Below are 20,131 nucleotides of genomic sequence, written 5' to 3' on the forward strand. Positions count from 1 at the left end.
TGAATAGTTGCAAACCAGCTTGAATGGAATATTCTAAAACCTAAATAGATTGTCTTTGGGGCAAGAAATAGGATGCTTAAGAGCGACATAGATATAAAGTTTAAGTCGTACAAATTTGAGAAGGTCCAAGAATTAAATTTCCTGGGTGTATGGTTTCATGAACACCTAAACTGGACAACTCATGTGTCCAAGTTGTCCATAACACTCTCCGGATCAATTATCACAATCCACAAATTAAGATAATTATTACCAACATGGCTTTAGTGCCAATTATGCTATGCACTTGTCAGTCTCATTTACATACTGCTCATTGGTTTGGGGTACGACAACTAAAATAGCCTTGAAAAATTTCTAGTGCTCCAAAAAAAAGCAATCCGATCTATCCAGTGTTTAATTTATAATGATCACACATCTGCTTATTTAAGAAAACTTGCTTACTATACAACAGTTAATAATGTTCAACCTTACAAAAGTCATCTTTCCTTATCTCAAAACTGAGAAGGAGTCATTTCACACCCACTTTCCCTTAAGAGAAACTCACTACAACTTAAGACGTGTGGATTATGCTAGAGGTTAATCACGTACGAGATATGGTGATCGAACATTAACACAGCGAATTCCCCAACTTCTAAACATGCATCCTTAAATTCTGGAAATAGCTGAAGGAGTGATTTCAATAGACACGTTCAAAAAAGAATAAAGGATTATATATTCAAGCATGAAAAATATACTGTATAAAAATATGTAAACGACCTGGTTTCTTTTTTCCCCCTTTTTTTATTACTGTTTTTATCTGTGTTGCCACTCTGAAACCTGTATGGGGCTCGGGACCTTGGTCAGGTGCTATTAAGTACCTTTTGTCCCTGTATTAAAGGGATACTTCAACGAAATTTGAAATAAATCCGTCGTGTTCAAAAATAGCTTGAATATGATCCACAATATCCGTCAATGACAATCGCACGTTTGTATTTTGAGTCTGGTGGCTGTATTTTTTGTGACAAACGGCCCACTCTAGCAAGCGCTCGGAGAAGGCCCAGCTTAGAGCACGTGACATCCGACGCAATCGTGACGTAGGTCGTCTCGGGACGAGCAAAGCTACGGCGAGGCTGACGTCAATAGTGGATGGCCTAGTCGTTCGAGCCACAGAAGCGGCTGCTTTTGTACGAATTTTGTGTGAGGGGTTAATCTTTTATAATCTTGTAGGGGGACAATAGCTACTTCTGGAACCCACAAAAGGGATTCTCGGGAATATAGTAGTTCCTCCTTCCCCTTTTTTCTCGTCGTGGCCGGAGCGAGACACTCACCGTCACTAGCTGTTAAGGTTGCTAGACAGGCATTACAAACGAGGCGTTAACGACATCCACCAGATGCTATTTGCTAATCGTTTAATTCGTTTTAAAACTCCTTTTCGTGACTTTTTAACAGAATATTGGTGTGTTCGATGTGATACTGCTCCTTTGAACACATAAAAACCACAAAATAAGCGCCGAAACTTCGTTGTAGTGTCCCTTTAACTACCCTACTTCTAAATGGCTAATAAATGAAATGAAATGAGATAAAATATTTCCCCCTTCATGCCCTATTTACAAATCGTGCACATAGTTTGCAAGCTACTATTGTTCATTTTTCTCTGTGTGATCTTTTCTGCAATAATCTGTCTATGGCGTATCATGGCCCTAAATGATTTTGCGCCATAAAACCTCAATTAACCTCTCAATCGAACATACACAATAAGCAAGAAACAGTGAGTTGCCTGTGGCGTTGGAAAAGGAATGGGTAGAGACGGATATCTTTTCTTAATGGGGGCGCTGTTCACAGAACTTTGTCCCCTCCCTCCTATTCACCGCCACGTTCCGTCTCTTCCTCCCCAAAAACCTCCGATGTGTAATAAGGTAGATAGTTAAGCTACTTGGCAGTCGTTGTACATGATTAGGGGAAACAGAGCTACTAGAAAAGAACAAAGAGAAGAAATATACACCACCGGACAGGCACTGACTGCTCCGATGATAACACGCATGAAGGTGTGCGCCGGGCGCACGTGTAAAGGATTTTGTATTTTGTCTTCGTTTTCTTCCGGTAAATCATATAGTCGTCAGTCCACGCCTGTCCAGTCGTGTATGTTTCTTCTTTTTCTCCTTGTCTGATGCTGCTGTTTCCTCTAATCATGTATTCAAATTGTTGCAAATTTTCTTCGTGATGCAGTTAAGCATATGATATAGATTATTTTGTGATAATAAATTACAGTAAAGTGGTGCTAGTCGAAAGTAGCTTTATATGCTACAGGTGCATATCTAATAACAAATATATATATATATATATATATATATATATCAGTGTGTCGAGCCGAAAAAAATACGGGTTCGGATACGGTTCAGGTTCAGGTAAATTTATTTTGTTCCGGTTCGATTAATTCGATCCGCGAACCGGTTCGCGAACCGGTTCGGGGCGCTGAACCGATTCGCGAACCTGGTCGGAAATTATAAATGACAAATTGCAACATCAAAATACATTACAAATAAAACATCGTCGGAAAGCCAGCGCGAAATAAGTACAGACAGACGGCGTGTTTGTGAGAGAAAAAAAAAGAGGAGGGTGCACACCCCAAAGGTGTACGGGTCACGGCAAACGTACGTAGAATTCGATTTGCTCTGGCGCGTTTATTCATGTATAATACGGACACCGATGAAAACAAATGAAAAGTAGTCGAAACTAGTAGTGCATAACGTTTATAAAAGCCTGTAGCCAATGCAAGCGGCAAACAACGACTGTCTGATGACAGGGCTGTCTTTCACGGGCGCTAACTCCATCGTCTGCTGAGCGTTGCTTTGAGCGCACGCGCCCGCTTGAGTCCCATGACTACGCTTGGCAGGCGACGGAAGCAACAGAAGCTCGGCAGATCCTTTGTCAAATTCGAAAGTGCGCGCAGCTTCGCTTTCCGCGAGCGACTAGGGTTTGTATCCCTGTTTTTTTTTCCCCGCGTTTATCGAGTTTCCGGTACGAAAAAATACGGCATGTAAATCTTGACACATCATAGCTCGATATACTCTGACCGGTGGTTGGGGCAGCGAAGAGCAGATATAATTCATGAATGCTCATTTCAACTGTAAATAAAATTTCTTTCTCTCCCTCAAACATTATCAAACTCCACAGCCTTTTCTTTTCACATTCCGATGGAAGCAACCTTCAAGAACTCGCGCGTTCTAGAAACGTGTTATGAAATGAGCACACAGCAGCGTTTAGGATTTACGAGATTGTAGAAAAATAAAATCCCTTGACGCGATTTTTTTTTTTTTTTGCACAGTCTTCCAATTCTTTTTCTTCCGTGCAAGTCAAGATTCATGGATGCAGCGTTTGTCAAGATTCATGGATGCAGCGTTTATATTCCTAAGACTGAGTGGAGAAGAAAAATATGTAAGCGAGGTGTGTGTCAGTTGAGGGCACTTAAAAAACAAATGGCATTGATAGCACATTCATTGTCAACAGCGCGTGGCCGAACCGTTTTGACATGAGCCGGTAACCGATATTTTTTTTTCGGTTCAGTTCCGGTTCGGGTTTATCGCGATAACAATATAACGGTTCGGGTTCGGGTTCAGTTCCGGAAAAAATACCGGTTCGGTTCCGGTTCGACACCCTGATATATATATATATATATATATACACAACGGGAATGGTGGCGGGAGGCCGAAGGCGTGGGTATAACTGAGAAGAAAAATACCCTTAGTGAAAACAGCAACAACGAACGATTTATTCTTCGAGGTTTCGGCCGTGAAGCAGGTACAAGGCTGGGGCTAGATAAGAGGCGGAAAAATCGCGCGGGCGCCTTATCGCAACCGCTAGCTTTGTACCTGATCCACGAGTGGTAACTTTAGTACAATACTACGCTTCTCACGCGCCGAAAGTCTTTCTGAAAATGACTGATTTAGAGGTTCTCGATGACGCTGAACAAGTTTCTAATTGGAACCATATGTCTATTTTTATTATTTAAAAAGTTAATTAACAAATTTTAATTAATTAGCCGACTGATCGTTACGATTAGCCCCCTATAATATGCTTCCCTGCCCGTATAACTCACCTGCTCAAGCGGCACAAGTGTAACTTTCACGGCTTTTTTTAAACAAATCTGTTAAGCTTAAAAAAACACCCTATATATATATATATATATATATATATATATATATATATATATATATGCCGAGATTAACATATTTAAAATAAATCTGTTGATTAAAAAACCACAGGGTGTGTTTTTTATTTAACAGATTTGTTTAAAAAAACATGAAAGTTGCACTTCTGCGGTTTCTGCAGGTGAGTTATACGGCAAGGGGGACAGAGTATAAGGGGCTAATCGCAACGATCACTCGGCTAATTAATTAAATAAAATCTGTTAATTAACTTTAAATTAATGAAAAAAACGCATACGGTTACAATTAGAATCCTCCTCAGCGTCATCGAAAACCACTAAATCAACTCTCCTTAGAGATATATAACACAGGGTAGTATATTACGGCGTTCCACAAAAACGCTCAAGTTGGACGCGTTTCTAGGTTTCGATTACTTATCGGAGCGCATGTCAGCGGTTGCGGCCCTGCTTCACAGCGGCTGAGGCGCGTAACACACGTGTGCCCAACTTTCTCTATGCTTCGACGGAGGCGAGGGGGTGGCTTCGCGCCACGACCACCATGGGGTTGGACACCTGGCGCAAAGATGGACTCTGATAAGAAAGCAAAACCCAGAAAGGCGTCCGAATGGAGCGCTTTTTTAGTACGCGGTAAAATGCTGCCCCTACGTTATATCCTTCCAGACAGTAAATTTAGTGGTTTTCGATGAGGCTGAGCAAGTTTTTTTTATTTAGAACTAAATGTCTATTTTCATTAATTAAAAAGTTAATGAACAAATTCTAATTAATAATCCGAGTGATCGTTACAATTAACCCCCTATACCGTTTCCCCCTGGCGGTAGAACTCACCTGTACGAACCGCATTAATGTAACTTTCACGTTTTTCTTTTTTCTTTTTTTTTAACAAATCTTTTATGTTAGAAAAAAAAAAAACACACCCTGTGACGACCGGAGAAGTCCATGGACTGCTGGAACGCTGGATTATGTCGTCGTTCAGCCTTTCTTGCACTTGCTCCTGTATGACCTCCCTTTCTTTTACGGAGGCTCGGTATGGCGATCGATGCACAGGAAGCGCGTCGTCCTCGGTAACAATGCGATGCTTCGCAACGGTGGTTTGGCGCACCTTCGACCACGTCGCGAAGCAGTCGCTTTATTCGGCGAGGGGGTCACTCAAATGCTGTCGTTTAGGGCCCGGAAGGTTGGGGACAATGTCGAGCAGCGCTGGCGACCTAAAATCTTGCTGAGGTGGCGATGATTCGTCAGAAATCGCCGCGACTAAGGCGGAGTTTCGGCATGGCCCACAGCTGCACCTTTAGAAAGGTGTCGCGTTTCTTCTCGGAAATTTGTCACAAGGACCACAGTACGACATTCCTGAAGTTCAGCTACTACTGTCGCGACGCCTATCCCTTTTTTCAGGAGAAATTGAAGGTTACCTACCGGAACAACTTCCCTGTGGTTAGCTTCATCGGTCACGACGGGTCCGACAACGCTTGATCGCGGTGGCAGATTCACGTGGTCGGCAGCGATTCGGACGGCGGCTGCCGTAGTTAGGGGTTTCCGTGAAGGCGGAACAGGTGTCCGCAACGTCAACCTGTTTTCTTCAAAATCGATGACGGCGCCGTATTCACACAGAACGTCAATGCCGAGAATGACGTCTCTGGAATAGTCTTGTAAAACGACGAATTTCACAGGCCACGTCTCGGCGTAAATTTCGACGCGAGCAGTGAACCTCCTGACAGGCGTGATGAAGTGTCCTCCAGCGGTTCGTATCTCCGGTCCATCTACGGCGTCGTGACTTTTCCAAGGCGGCGAGAGAGCCTCCCGCTGAAGACTGCGTAGTCTGCTACGGTGTCAACGAGTGCCGATGCGTCGTGGCCGACGATAACAACGTTTAAGTTGTTGCGCACCGTTGCCGGAGCGTCGTTGCGAGGCCTGGCGTCGGGAGAGTGGGAGCGCTCCGGCGTTCGTGGAGGCTCTCTACGTCGTCCGTCCACGGCAACTTACGCTCCGGGAGTTGCCGCGCTTAGTTTTCCCGAAGGGACAATGGCGACAGGTTCTCACGTTGGGGTCGGTGCATCGGCGAAGCTGGACGTCGTGGTGACGGCGAACGGGACCCTCGGCTTGGTGTAGGCGGGGGAGAGTGAGGTCGCCGAAGGTACTCATCTACCTCCTGGAGTCGCTCACCACAGCGTGGGCGTCGGTCATTCGGGTGCACGCCGCGCAGCCCCATTTGCCGGTAAAGGCAACGGAGGTAGATGTGGTCGGCTTCCCGCAGCGGGAATAACACAACGGGCGTCAATCGCCGTCCTCGACATGCCTGTCTTCCTCGGCAAGGGTCGCTCCGAGCGGACGTACCGAACTTCTACTTCCTGGCGTGGAGGACACTGGTGCATCGGAGGGACTCGTCGGAGTGTTGCCGTCTCCTGGCGGTAAGCTTGCGGCGGTCGTTGAACCATGGCGGCGGAAGCCAGCGTCCATTCTTCGGGTGCGGCCACGGTGATAGGGGCATCCGGTTGGAAAGCTCACTGAACCTCGTCTCAAACAACCTCGTCAATGGAGATTGAGGCCGCGCGCTTAGCAGTCGGCAGAAGCTTCTTATGCTTCTCCCGGACGACGTCCGGAATAAGCTCACGAATACCCGGAATGTCGTAGGCGATGTCGCAAGGGGACTGCGAAACCGCACTGACTCCGGGTCGCCTATGATAGTGGCTGGCTCTGGCGAAAGTAGCACGCTCTATGTTCGCGGCTTCCTTGACGAAATCTTCGACGGAGTATGGGGGGGGGGGGGGGGGGGGGGGGGGGGAGGGGAGGGATGGGGTGGGGACAAGACCATTGAAGATGTCATCCTTTACACCTCGCATCAGGATCCGCAGCTTCTTTTCGTCGGCGGCTTGAGGGTCGGCGCGAGCGACCAGGCTCAGAACATCCTCGACGAAACTGGTGGTAGTCTCGTTTAATTGCTCCCTTGGTTTTCATTCAAACAAGGTCCTCGGCCCTCTCCCGTTGATATTGGTTGGTGAATGTCCGACTCGGCGCATCCTTGCAGGGGTCCACGAGACCAAGGAAGCCTCACGATTCTCGAACCAGTGTTTGGCCGTTCCTTCGAGAGCGAAGTAAAGACTCTACAGGCGCTGTTCGTCCGTCCATTGGTTGTGCTGGGCCACTCGCTCGTACTGCTGTAGCCAGTCATCGATGTCTTCATAAGGCACACCAAGCAAGGACGCGGGCGTACCGGCAGCGACGGGTAGGACAACGAGGGGTGGGGTGGCATCGTCGTTGTCTTCTTCTTTGGTTTCTGCGGCGGGATCCGAATTTCGGATTAGGCCTTGGTGGCGGCGACGTGATCGGGCGTCGGTGTCTTCTGCGAAGGGCAGCCTTCCGGGGCTGACCACTCCCCTTGGCCGGGTTGTCTTCGTAGGTGTACGCTTTGTGGGCATAGAAAGAGTTACCCAACACGTCCACCAACGGGCTCCCGTACTTGTGCGGGAGCCCGTTCCTCGTTGTCACGGACCACCACTCGCTCTGCTCGCTGGGGAACCTAAAGGACCCTTCGGGATGTCCCGCTCGATGGAGCCTCAAACAGCAGGAGTTTAACGTGACTGTGGTCTACAATTCAGGCCGCAAGCACAGCGACGCCGACTGCCTGTCCAGAGCCCTTGTCGAGACATCTCCCGGTAGCAGCGACGATGATGACAACGAGTGCTCCTAAGCGGAGTAACACCGACGACATGGCATGACATCAAAGGGACGATCCTCAGTTGCGCGCGCTAATCGAGCGCCTCGAAGGAGGAGGGAGTACTATCACCCATATCTTTTCGAGAACCCTGCTGACCTTTGTCCTCCGACAGGGTGCACTTTACAAGGAGAACTTTGGAGACAACAGCTCGCCATGGCTCCTGGTAAACGCTACTGAACTTAGAGAGGAGATCTTCCAAGCCTGCCACGACGAACCGACGTCCGGACACCTTGGTTACAGCCGTACGCTGCTCCGAATTTATGAAAGGTATTACGTCCCGAAGCTCCCGAAGACCGTTTACCTCTACACACGATCGTGCCCCAAGTGCAAGCGACGCAAGAAACCGCTGACGAAGCTGGCAGGTCTCCTGCAGCCGGTTGCTCCTCCGACCGCACCGTATCAGCAGATCGGAATGGATCTACTTGGTTCTTTCCCTCCATCAACGCAAGGAAACAGATGGATAATCGTCGCCGCAGATTATATCACGGGATACGCCGAGACGAAAGCCCTTCGTTTAGAAACTGGTGTGGAAGTCGCCAAGTTTTTTATCGAGTCCATCGCCCTCTGGCACGGCGCTCCCGAAGTTCTTATCTGAGACAGAGGATTATCATTCATGGCCCAGCTGACGCAAAGAAAACCTTTGTCTCAGCACACCTGCTATCGTCGAACCACTGCGTACCACCCGCAGAACAACGGGCTGACGGAGAGACTCAACAAAACCATCGCCGACATCATCTCCATGTACGTTGACGTGGAGCACAAGACATGGGACGAGGTGTTGCCGTACGTCACATTTGCCTACAACATGGCCGTACAAGAGACCAGCAGGGACATTTTGACTTGTGCATGGTCGCAATGTAACGACAATGCTGGACGCAATGTTACCCGTCGAACTGGCTGTTGACGGAAGCGACGACGCCCAGATGGTTGCCGAACCGGCAGAAGAAGTTCGTCAGCTCGCTCAACTTTGGATTAAAACCCAACAATCTGTCGACGCTGGCCGCTACAACTTCCAGCTCGGAGGCAGGGTGTGGGTGTGGGCACCGATTCGCCCACGTGGTCTCAGCGAGAAAATCCTAAAGCGCTACTTTGAACCCTACAAAATGCTTCGTCAAATCGAGGATCTGAAGCATGAGGTGTTGCCCGACGGAACAGAGATTTCATTACGCCGCCCTCCACGACCGGAAGTCGTTCAAGTCGTACGCCTCAAGCCGTACTATGATCGATAGGACTGTGTAAGGTGTTTTGTAATTCGCTCGATAGGATTGTGTTGTACAAGTCAAAGTATTTTCCCATTACTTTTTTTTTGTTTTGCTGCTTTGATTCCCAGCACGTCGCATCGATACGATGCGCTTTTAAATGGGGGAGTAATGCCACACGCGTCGCTGAGGGAGAGCGTACGTCGCCGAATGGTTACCGTGCTTGACTCTTGCGCGGATGGTCTAGGTTCGATTCCAGTCAGCGGACTGTCCTTCTATTTATTCTTCCAACTTGGCATTTTCGTTAGTTCCTGAACATTCTCGTCTGATTGAGTTCCGAATGTTCTACGCGCCGAACGTTCTAGGCTGAATGTTCCAGACACACATGCGGGTACAAAAGGTGCTCCGTGTGGCGAACCGGAGTCAGTCTCCCCCAGCGATTGATCCTGCTGTTACGGCGCTATCGGCGCCCGCGACGCTCGATTGTTTTCTTTGGTGTCTTTCTGTTTTGGGCACAAATTCGCCACATTAAACGTTTAGTTCATTTCAGTGTTTGTCTCCTCATCAATTGTCATTTTCGACAGTATAACTGGACACAAAAAAAAAACCTTGGTGAGCACCGCAACAACGGACGGTTTATTGAACAAAAGGTAGGGGCCCAAACGAGCTGGTGGTGGTTAAACATTTGGACTAAAACCCCAAGACTGGGTCAAAAAGGGACGGACAAACACAAAGTCTTGTGTTTGTCCGTCCCTTTTTGACCCAGTCTCGGGGTTTCTCTCGGACGGTTTATTCCGGCCATCGTCAGGAAGAGCTTTTAGGGATGAACGCGGGTATTACCTATACAATGCTACGGTCGAGTATAAGTTTTAAAAACAGCGGGATGATGGTTGGAGTCTCCTTTCAAGAGCAGGTACAAAGTGTCCAGATGGGCAGACGTTTATGCAATGCTACGGTCGAGTTCAAATTTAAAAAAAAAACAAAAAACGTCGTGGAGACTGTTGAATTTTTCGATAAAAAGGTGTAGTTCGTGTCCGGGCGGTAGGATGCAACCGGGATGATAAAGCACCATATATATATATGTATATATATATATATATATATATCTTTGGAGCCCTGCATCCTAAGATGCAGGGCTCCAAATATTTCAACATATCGTCAAAGACGCGACCCGTGGTCTTTTTTTTTATTTCTGTCATTAAATATTCTAAAGAGGTTTTCTGTGAAACGCAAAAAGTAGGCCAGGTGTCATGTATTTATAGGTGTTACTACTCTGAATGCTTTCTTTTTATCTATTTATAATAACATACAGAACAGGGTAAAATATCAAGCAGTAGAAGCGCAAGCTTGCTTCACTTTAAACATTTTGTGGTACAAAATAATTTTTCGAAAACATTTTCATAAGAGCTTTTCTTTATTTGAGAAATGGTGCTATAATATATATTTTTAGACAAATCATAATTTCAACCCTGACACTCTTGTTTGTTATAAAATGGAACCACTCTGTAAGAATAGTTGTGGGAGATGTGCACGTGATACATGCGCCCTTTGCTGCTGTTGTGCCGCTGGGGCCCTCCATCTACTCTGCTTAGCGCGGCGAGTTTGCCATTCCCACTCCATGGACAAAGAGCTGTAAGCAATGGTAATGTCGAGGGAAGAAGGGGAGAGAGCGAACTGAACGAGTGCTCTCTAGACGCGCTGCAGAACTCTAAAGCGAGGGCAGCGAAGGGGAGGGGGTCAGGGGAGACGACGACAGATGAGGGGAGACGAGTCTGATGATGTGAACGATGGGCTACGCGAATGGAGAGAACGTTTTTTGCGCGTTGAAGCTATCACACACTCGCCGCGATCATCTGGCATTTTGCGTACAGCCGCCGCCTAAATTTGCCCGATAAGGGCACCAGTGTTGTACGGAACGACGTTCATGGAGCGCGTTCCTTTTAGAAGGAACGAAGGGACGCCGCCGTTTCATTTTGCATTGGTGGAACTGGAACGGGAACCCGTTACATTTTTACTGGAACGGAAAATGAAACGGCATTCCTTTTTTTCGACCAGTGGTGTATTTTTTTTAATTTCTAAAAAGGAAAACTGAAATTCTAAAAAAATATAAAAACCATATATTTACGAAGAGCAGGATCTCGTTCACTTTTTGGTTACTTAAGGTTTATTTTGTGGGGTCTTCTCTTGGTAACAGTCGGGTGCAGGACAGCTAGTGGACATCGATTCTTGTTTCAGTGTCCGAGACTACGGTACAAAATCCAAAATTTTTAGACGAAGAAAACTACACAGAAAGAGGGAAGTTTCAAACTCGGCTACTTTCTTTGCTTCCACGAATCCTCACACACTCAGAAATCTAAGGCCGACAACAGCCATCACTGAACTTAAGGAAAGAGACCTACAGTTACAACGAAAGAACAGGTTACGAGACATCGAACACACCCCTGTATCCCGAACATTGGCCACTTGAAAGATACACAAAAATTAACCTTTATTCATCCTCCTTTTGTCCTCCACCTTTAAACTGAACAACGAATCCCACCATTACAAAGAAGAACTTGTTGTTTTCAAGACTGACTTTCCAAAATCCCTACCCTCTTCTTCACTTGGTCTTCTTCCGGACAGCAACACCGAGAGGAAACTGTTGTTAAAGGGAAACTGAAACAGTTCTGTATTTAAGGAAAATACCGAAATTGTCTTCATTTGGCCTCCAGAATCATGAATATCGAAATTATTTTTCAAGTTGGTGCACGAAGGCAGCAGAAACGAACTTTGAAAATACCGCTGAAGCCCCTCCTTCCCGGGGCGTCACGTCATATCAGGAGTTTTCGGGATCTCCACTGTTACTCATCTTCTGCGCCTGTCAAAGATATGCACGCGCACTCTTTCTATTTTCATAAAAGGTCGAAAAGAGACGTCACGACTTGTGTCAATGCAGGGGAATCTGCGATCTGGCATGCTTGCAATTGCACGCGCTGCCCGCACCAGCGGTACGCGCTTGGCGACACAAAGATCCCATTGGGATGTCACGACTAGTCAGGTGTTTTTCATGTTTTCTCGCGTTTAGTTATACATTCGAAGAAAAGGAACGTAATATTCAGATTCATAGGATAAAAATACACCAGAATTCACCTCTAACTCGTTTTCTTCAAGAAGCGTTCCAGCTTCCCTTTAAGTTTAAACAAGGAACTTTGTTAGGTTGCTGTAAAACGCTCGTGCAATATGGTGTAACAGAACATTTGACTCGTCTGAATCGTCCACCACAAACGTGAATACGGTTATAAGCTGAGCATTTTAAACTTGAATATGTAAAAAAATGAAACCCTGCTTCCGCTTGTTTTCTTCTCCTGGTGCTCTTCCATCCCAGCATTCAAATTATTATGTTCCCAGTTGATAGGATAGATAAAAACAATTTCCTCGATCTAACTATACATGGTAATCAATAAAATAAAATGCAACTTATATGTAACGATACGTTCCATTTTTAAACTGTAGCGGGATCGAGTTCCTTTTTCACATATGGAACTTGTAAACGGAACGCGTTCCAAAAATCAGAAGGAACGAGGAACAAGCTTCCGTTCCTTTTTTTAAGGAACGTGTACAACACTGAAGGGCACTGACTGCTGCCGCTAAAGAGCAGCCTAGCGCAACCGTCAAAATTGCCCTTTTAAATATATTGGAAAGAAATATTTCACGGGATTCAAGTGTTTTTGAACGGCACTTTGTTAATTGTCTGCATTATTTAAGGTGAAGATAAGAGATCGTGGGGTCTAAATATGATGTGAGGCTTGATTATGGCAAATGCTACTTAGGCCAGAAAGCGCCAAACTTGGTTGTTGATTCACATTCTGGTTAGAATGGGATGTCACTTGTCATTGTAATGGGTGCTAAAGCTGGTGTAAAAAGCCAGTGCTACAAAGAAAACTAAGGACAAGTTTATTTGGAATAATCCGGTAAGCTCCTAGTAAAATAACGGCGTAAAAAGGCATATTACATTTAGAAAATTAAGAAAAATGATGCCGTCGTTTTTCCTCAAGACCACAAAAAATCCATAGAAGGTCTAGCATGGAAACAACATCCCCGTGGTGAATCTTCGCCCAGAGGATATATTCGTGACTTATATGGGAATGGCCTATGCCAAGGCGACATAATAGGACCTCATAGAGCCGCGTCTTCAAGGAGAAGCTCTACCACAATCCAAGAAGGGGCTTGGTGAAGAAACATTTATCGTTCGATTCTTCGTCCAATTCTGCTTGCCATTTCTAGGAAACTGATGCACTCAAAAACGGCTTAATGTCTAAAGTCATGTAAGCAGGCTGCCAACGGCCGAAGGTTCCTCGAGGTAGAAGGGAGCCTTGCATATTTTTTGTTATCCAATATACTTACGTGGCTTGGAACCCATCAAAATATAACACGATGCCCGTTCTGCACTGCCCACGGTTAATCTTGGTACGCACAAGCTATACAAAAATATTTATGGTGTCTTCGAAGGAACTAATACCAGTGATCACTCTTTCCAGGTCCACATATATAATCAACCTGACTGTATCTTCAGTCTAATATGATCAACTGCTAACGGCATACAATTTTTCTCTAAAATACTGGCGATCGAATTAGGCACTTAGTTCGTGAAAAGTTCTCAGAGTGCACGGCGCATCGGGTGAAGGATTGAGCCGTAGCACCATCGGTATAAAACGGAAAATAATCAGCATATTTTGTCAGCACCTTTTGAAATTCTTGCTTGATAACCACCGCAATAACACAGTACGTCTTATGCTTCGGAAGCGACCAGTCACCGCAAACCGGCAGTATCTCCTAGGGAGCAATACGGTCAACTGGTGGAACTAGGGACATTTTCTCAGGAGAAATCTGAAGAGATGTATGCTTGTCCGCAAGGCGGAGGCCTCACAGCCCCGCGATGCAGGCTTGTTTTTCGAAAGGCGAGCGAATCTTGAATATTTTATGAAATCATATCTTGAATGGCGGGGGTTAGCTAATATTTTAAGTGCATATGTCATACTTAGATATTGCCGTCTTTTACCCAAACACACCTGGTTGGACTCGGCGTATAAACTCAAAACGGGGGATGTACAAAAAGCAACCCTGGCGAGTTGTAAACAAAGATGGTTCACTGATTTTAACATTTTGACGGCCGATTCTCGCGCTGATCCATTCACCATAGGACCATAGTAGAGACGGGATCGCCCAAGGGAATTGTATAGGCGCAGAAGTTACCTTCTACCTGATCCCCAAGTCTCGTGTGCTAAGACGTTTAAGGGGTTCATTCTTTAAAGGCATTTTTCCCTTATACATTTCAAGCGCGTAATAAAAGTAAGCTTTGTACCAAATATCATACCCACAAATTTGTGCTAATCTTTAACAGGCAGACGCATAGCTTTTAGTTTAGGTCTTTATTCAAAGGCAGGGCGCAAAAAAAAACGGCAAACAAACCGTTCTATCTGGAGCAAACCTAAAACCATTTTTGTCTGCACAGCCGTGGTTTCCCTACATACCCCATAGGGGAAATTTACACCCCCCATTGTTTTCTTGAAAGTCATTCCTTAACTCGCAACGACTCCTCTATTCTCATTGAACCCCCTAACCCCTGCCCCCCAAAAAAAATTAGACATCCCTTTAAATTTTAAATACTGGGGAAATCCCTGCTGCCCAAGTACCAAGTTTGTTTAGGAATAACCAAGCCCACGTTCACAGGTAAAACACTTACAAGAGGAACACCAGATCTGAAGATTGTCGCCGTAAAGTGAGTATTAAATAAAAAAAAAAGGAAAAATTCTGGCCGCGGAATTTATCTTGACGGCAAAACAAGGCAACGCTAAGGACACCAGCCTGAGCAACTCCGATTTCTTGAACGAATCTGACAAAGTAGAGCCCAATCAAACCTGAAATGCCCTGTCTGTCAAAAATTATCCTAAACATTTCAGCATTCGGCCCCGAATACCATAGCTCTAAAAATCTTCTCTATACTAATACCAAATCTCTAAAAAAGTATTCCAAACCTCCAAGTGGTATCGTATGTTTTTCCAAGTCAAAGAAAACAGAGACGGAACGTTATTTATGCACGAATGCTTCACATATCATTGTTTCCTGGAGGACGCAGTGACTCACTGTAGAGCGCCCGCGACGGAAGCCGCACTGGATAATTGCAGAGATTTTCTTTTCCTTAAAGGTACATTAACCCTCTGTTATTCAGTCTCTCGTATGTTTTCCCGAGGCAGCTACTGGTCGCAGTGGGTCAGTGATCTGAAGGAAGTAAAGTGTCTTCGCCGTGTTCCAGAAGTGGTATAATGTAAGCCTACTTCCATGCCTGACGAAAGCATGATTTTCCCAGAGCTAAGAAAAAAGGAGGAGGCTTGTGAGCGAGGGTTGTGACAACCTTAGAAGCATAGCATAGTGCAGTGCGCCTGGCCCCGGTACAGACATCTTTATCTACATCGAGAGCTTGTTCTAGTTCGCACATTGTGAAGGGCCCATTTTATGATTTTGAATTAACAACCCCCCCCCCCCCCCCCCCTTTGGGTTTCGAGTTAACGACCCACCAAAAAAAAAAAAAAAAACGTAATAGAGGAGCTTGTGCGAAATTTTAACTGGTTAAATTCGGCACTATCAGAGCCACATAAACTAGGAAAATGCTGAGCAAGAAGATTAGCTGCATCTTTGATGCACCGCAGAGGCAGATTAAATACCCATATGATAAAAACCCGATAGTCATCTTTGATTTTCCGTACAAGACTCCAAACCATTTTACCCGTAACAAAGCCACTTATAGAGTAAATATATTTTAACCAATATGTCTTTTTTGCCGGGTTCCTTGTCCAGCGTGTTCGCGCTTTTTGTCTCTTAAATTCAATCTTGTTTTCCACAATGGGGTACCTACGGAAAACATCCCACGCTCTATTGTGTCTTGTAAAGGTGGTTGAACAATCTTTGCTCCGCCATGGCTTGCGAATTTTTTTTTTTTTTTGGGGGGGGGGTTAAATTGCTTAAAGTACGTGAGGCAAAGTGCACAGCAGCATTGAATACTTTACTGAGCACTATGTGTTGTAGCCTTGTTCGGGGACAGAATGGCCAATGTGAAGTATCGAGAGTAGCAGCTAGGCTGAAACCTTCAGTCCTCATTCTATAGTCTCCACCTAGACATATGGTGTGATATGATATATTTATTTCATCTCGGCGAGAGCCGCGGCGACGCACGAAGGAAATCGCACTTACCTTGATGGCATGCGGCTTCAATTCTAAAGACGATAAAACTGTGTAAAACAAATTAGTCGTGGGAATGAGGACGATGATGATGGGATGATGAACGGTGTGAATAAGAGCGTCGGGTTTAGCTGCAGTCTTCGCGACACTGGTCTTCGCAGGGCGCCCTTACGCTGCTGACTTCTAACAGGCCAGGCTCGAGCGCCTGGTGAAGTCTCCCTACTTGCCCAACACGCAGACGATCCGGCCGAATTTCCGAACACGCAGGGAGTCCAGCAGCCCCGTGGTGGAACTCCGAAAGTTGGCACCAGTGTTGGCCGGGCGGCGGTCTTCGCAGAAGCAAACCTTGAAGTTTTTCAGCTTGCGGTCGAGTCTGTAACCGATCAGCTTGAGGTCCCTGTCGGTCCAAGACATTGTGGGTGACAATGGTCCTCTCGGCTCTCTGACGATGAAACAGAAACACGCCTTATGCCCAGCTGGCTTTCTCTTCTTCTTTGATACGTTTCTGAATGACCAGCTGGCTTCCTCCTGTTTTTCCATACGTCTCTGAACTGTGAGGACGTCGATCACACTCTCTAAAAGAACTGGAAAGTGATCACGCCCAAATGGACTCTCTGAAACCTTCCAAGTAAGGAAGTTATAATGGAAATAAAATGTATAAATCAATTCAGGTGAAAGAGTTTTGCGCCGCCCGGAAATTGGGGGCTTTGTTAGTTAAAAGACATAAAATTAAAGACATTAAAATCCGCTCACTGATTTTTCGGCGGAAATCAATTTGTCCAGTGTCCTACATGGTGTGCTGAGCATTAAAATCGTCTAAGGTTGTGGAAGTTGAGTAACAAACTTCTTGGAGGTCATGAATGTGTAGGGTAGTGTAGGATAGAATGTAAAGTGAAACAACAGTAACCAGACGGTCCGTAAGGACTGGTGCTGCCACAGATTTGAGGGGTATATCAAGGGGGATGTGGGCACATGGTGACTCGCTGGCTGTGTGACCAGCTTCGCGGAAAGCTCCAACGTTGTCTTGAAGGGTCCCGTGTGCTGACGATCGAACAACATGTCCTCGCAGCTCTACGCTTTTACGCCGCTGGCGGCTTCAGGGAACCGTCGGGAGCGGCGAAAACAGTGGTGTTCTCCAGTGCTCTGTGAGTCGCGTACTTGCTTGGTGATGTCACCAGCACCATCATCGATTGCTTCGGATCGAAGTGGCTGTGTTTCCAACAAACTCAAGCAGAGAAGGCACTCACAAAAACGAAGTTCTTCGAGCGATGCAAGTTCAGCGGCGTTATCAATAAATATTCTAAATACTCTTACACGATATAACACGATTGTGTTTTCCTCTGAGTGCACCCCATATAAGCGATTTGGCTGAGCGAAAAGCCAAGCAAGCGACGGTAACAGGCTTAAGTTGAGCTAGTTCGTTCATACTTCAGGTAGATATATATATATATATATATATATATATATATATATATATATATATATATATATAAAATAAAGCATATATATATATATATATGCTTTATTTTAAAGCAACTACTTCAGGTCAGGCCAGCTGAACTAGAATAAACCATAGACATAAAGAAAAGACCATACACACGTACCGTGGGATTAACAACTGATTTTCTTCTTCCCCCTCTTCTACTACGAACCCAATATGAGGGAGATATTCTCTTTTCTTCTTTTTTGCTTCCTACTTCACCGCAAATTTAACCCCCGAAGGAAAATTTTTTCTTTCTCGTGCAGCACGAGAGAAGTTGCAGTAACGCAGTCAAGCATGGTGAAAAAGTAAAATTTGTCGTTAGTTGTTTATACAAAAGGAGGTTAGTCTGCCTGAACATGGAGACGTTGTTACCCACTGTAGATAAGCACTTTAGCCAGTGCAGTACGACTGCTAGCCCGGGGTCTTTAACGTGCATCGCGCAGTACACGACCACACGCCGGTACGGTGCTCATCCAGCAGATCGAAACGGGCAGGAGCGGGGATTGAACCCACGATCCCGGGGCTCTGCAGCGCGAGCTTTCGCTCCACGTGCTCCGAGCTGGTGTGCGCTAGCCTACTCGACGATTCTCCGAAATTCCCTGTAGGGAAAAAAAGAACGATGTAGTTCCAACTCAATCGCCACTGTTCGGCGACGTCACCGGACACGTCACGGCGCAGTTCTCTTCGGATGTAGGTAGAGGAAGAAGATTGGATGGAGTGTGGACGTGTCTCGCTTATGCTCCTCTGATTTTGGACACCGGGTATTTTTTTAAATTTTAACTGAAATCAGCAGCACGTGACGAACGGACATCTAGACTATCATCATTTTTGTTTCAAGGTGGGCCCTTGTTTTTCACGAATTTCGAGGCTCCGAAGTGTTCGACGAGCCATGTCGTGAGCTAAGCCTAAGCTTAGACCCACGGGCCAGAAGTCGTCGGCGGCGGCTGAGGCTCCGCTCGGAGACTGATCTAGCCATGATGGAGACCATGGAAGGTACGGGGATTGATCCGGAAGAGTTGAACGTGCCACGACAATGGTACGTTAGTAAGAAGAAAGGAAAAGCGGTCCCCCTAGTGGACAACGATACACGCCATATGGAACGGCAGCGAGCCGCCGAGAAGCTCGCAGGGAGGAAGCTGGCGGCAAAGTCGGTTGAAAGGCAGTTTGCTCGAGTTCCGGACGGCGCCGACAAAATAGTCATGAGGCCGCACGGCGGTCTCACACGTATGATGAAATACGGAAGTGCGTATTTGGCCGACGTAATACTTAGGGCTGCTGGTGTCAGCCCAGACGCGGCCGGGGAGGACGTCATCTTGATGAACGTGAAGCAACATTCCATTCTCGTCGCCACCGTCAGCGCAGAGAGGAAGAGAAAATACGCCGACTTGAAGCTCCTCATGTTTGAAGGGGAAAAGATAGAAATGACTACGTACATCGCTATGCCGGAGGACTGCGGGAAAGGCGTCGTTCATGAAGTCCCTTTGTCCTTCTCGGACGAAGATATTTTGAAAAGGCTGCAAATCTACGGGAATCCTCCGGTCCTAGGAGTTCGAAGACTCGGAAGAGTATCGAGGACAGTTTTAATACTCTTCGAAGACAGAGAGGTACCGCGCTGGGTGCGACTCACGCCCGTGGCGCAACGCTGCGTACTCTACCGCAAGAAGTACGAGGTTTGTAACGCCTGCGGCCGGCTCGGGCACCGCGAAGACGTCTGCCCGGACCCCGGAAATGTGAAAAGCCGTGGCTGTGGCATGGAGAAACCGCCACAAATCCATTTATGCGAGTCCAAGTGCCAACTGTGCGGGAGAGGACACCCGTTCGATGACAAAAAATGTAGAGAACTCTATCGTGTTCCTTACGAGGTGAAGAAGAAGATATGGGAACGCAAGATCAACATGCAACAGCTTCAGCAACTTCAGAAAAAGCAGCAAACCGGAGCGACCACCGAGGGGAATCTCCGAGGTCGTTCCAAGGTCAGGCGCGGAAACGAGGACTTTCGCGCCAGAAGCGACTCCTTCCCGAGGCTCGGGGAGACCACCGGGGGAAAGCAGCAGCGCAACCGCTCGAGCTCCCGCACCAGGGCGCACTCCGGATCCAGACCCGGGGGACATCGAGTTCCCGGGTCCCGGCGAACGCGTGGACAAAGAAGCGGAGCCCGAGCAGGGATCGAAAAGGTGTAAGCTTTGGCAGTGAGGTTTCCCAGGCAAACAATAAAAAGGACGAGGAGATCGATAAATTAAGGAAAGAGGTTGGGGAGCTTAAAGAGGTCGTTAATAAGCTCACTCAAGAGTTGCAGAAACCAAGATTGCAGGATTGTACGGGGTCCCCCCCCCCCCCCCCCCCCCCGGCCAGAGTTCAACCAAAATTGGTACTGCAACCAA

The 20,131-nt window shown here is 46.5% G+C and overlaps 1 protein-coding gene across 1 annotated transcript; it reads left to right on the top strand.

Moving 5' to 3' along the window:
• The first annotated feature begins 18,727 nt into the window (after window positions 1-18,727).
• Window positions 18,728-19,930, top strand: LOC115323546. Its single transcript, XM_029983940.2, has one exon. It carries the CDS (start codon window positions 18,728-18,730, stop codon window positions 19,928-19,930), a length of 1,203 nt encoding a protein of 400 aa, XP_029839800.2.
• Window positions 19,931-20,131: the final 201 nt, after the last annotated feature.

The sequence above is a fragment of the Ixodes scapularis genome, unplaced genomic scaffold (assembly GCF_016920785.2).
Source record: "Ixodes scapularis isolate PalLabHiFi unplaced genomic scaffold, ASM1692078v2 PGA_scaffold4__175_contigs__length_147842914, whole genome shotgun sequence".
NCBI lineage: Eukaryota > Metazoa > Arthropoda > Arachnida > Ixodida > Ixodidae > Ixodes > Ixodes scapularis.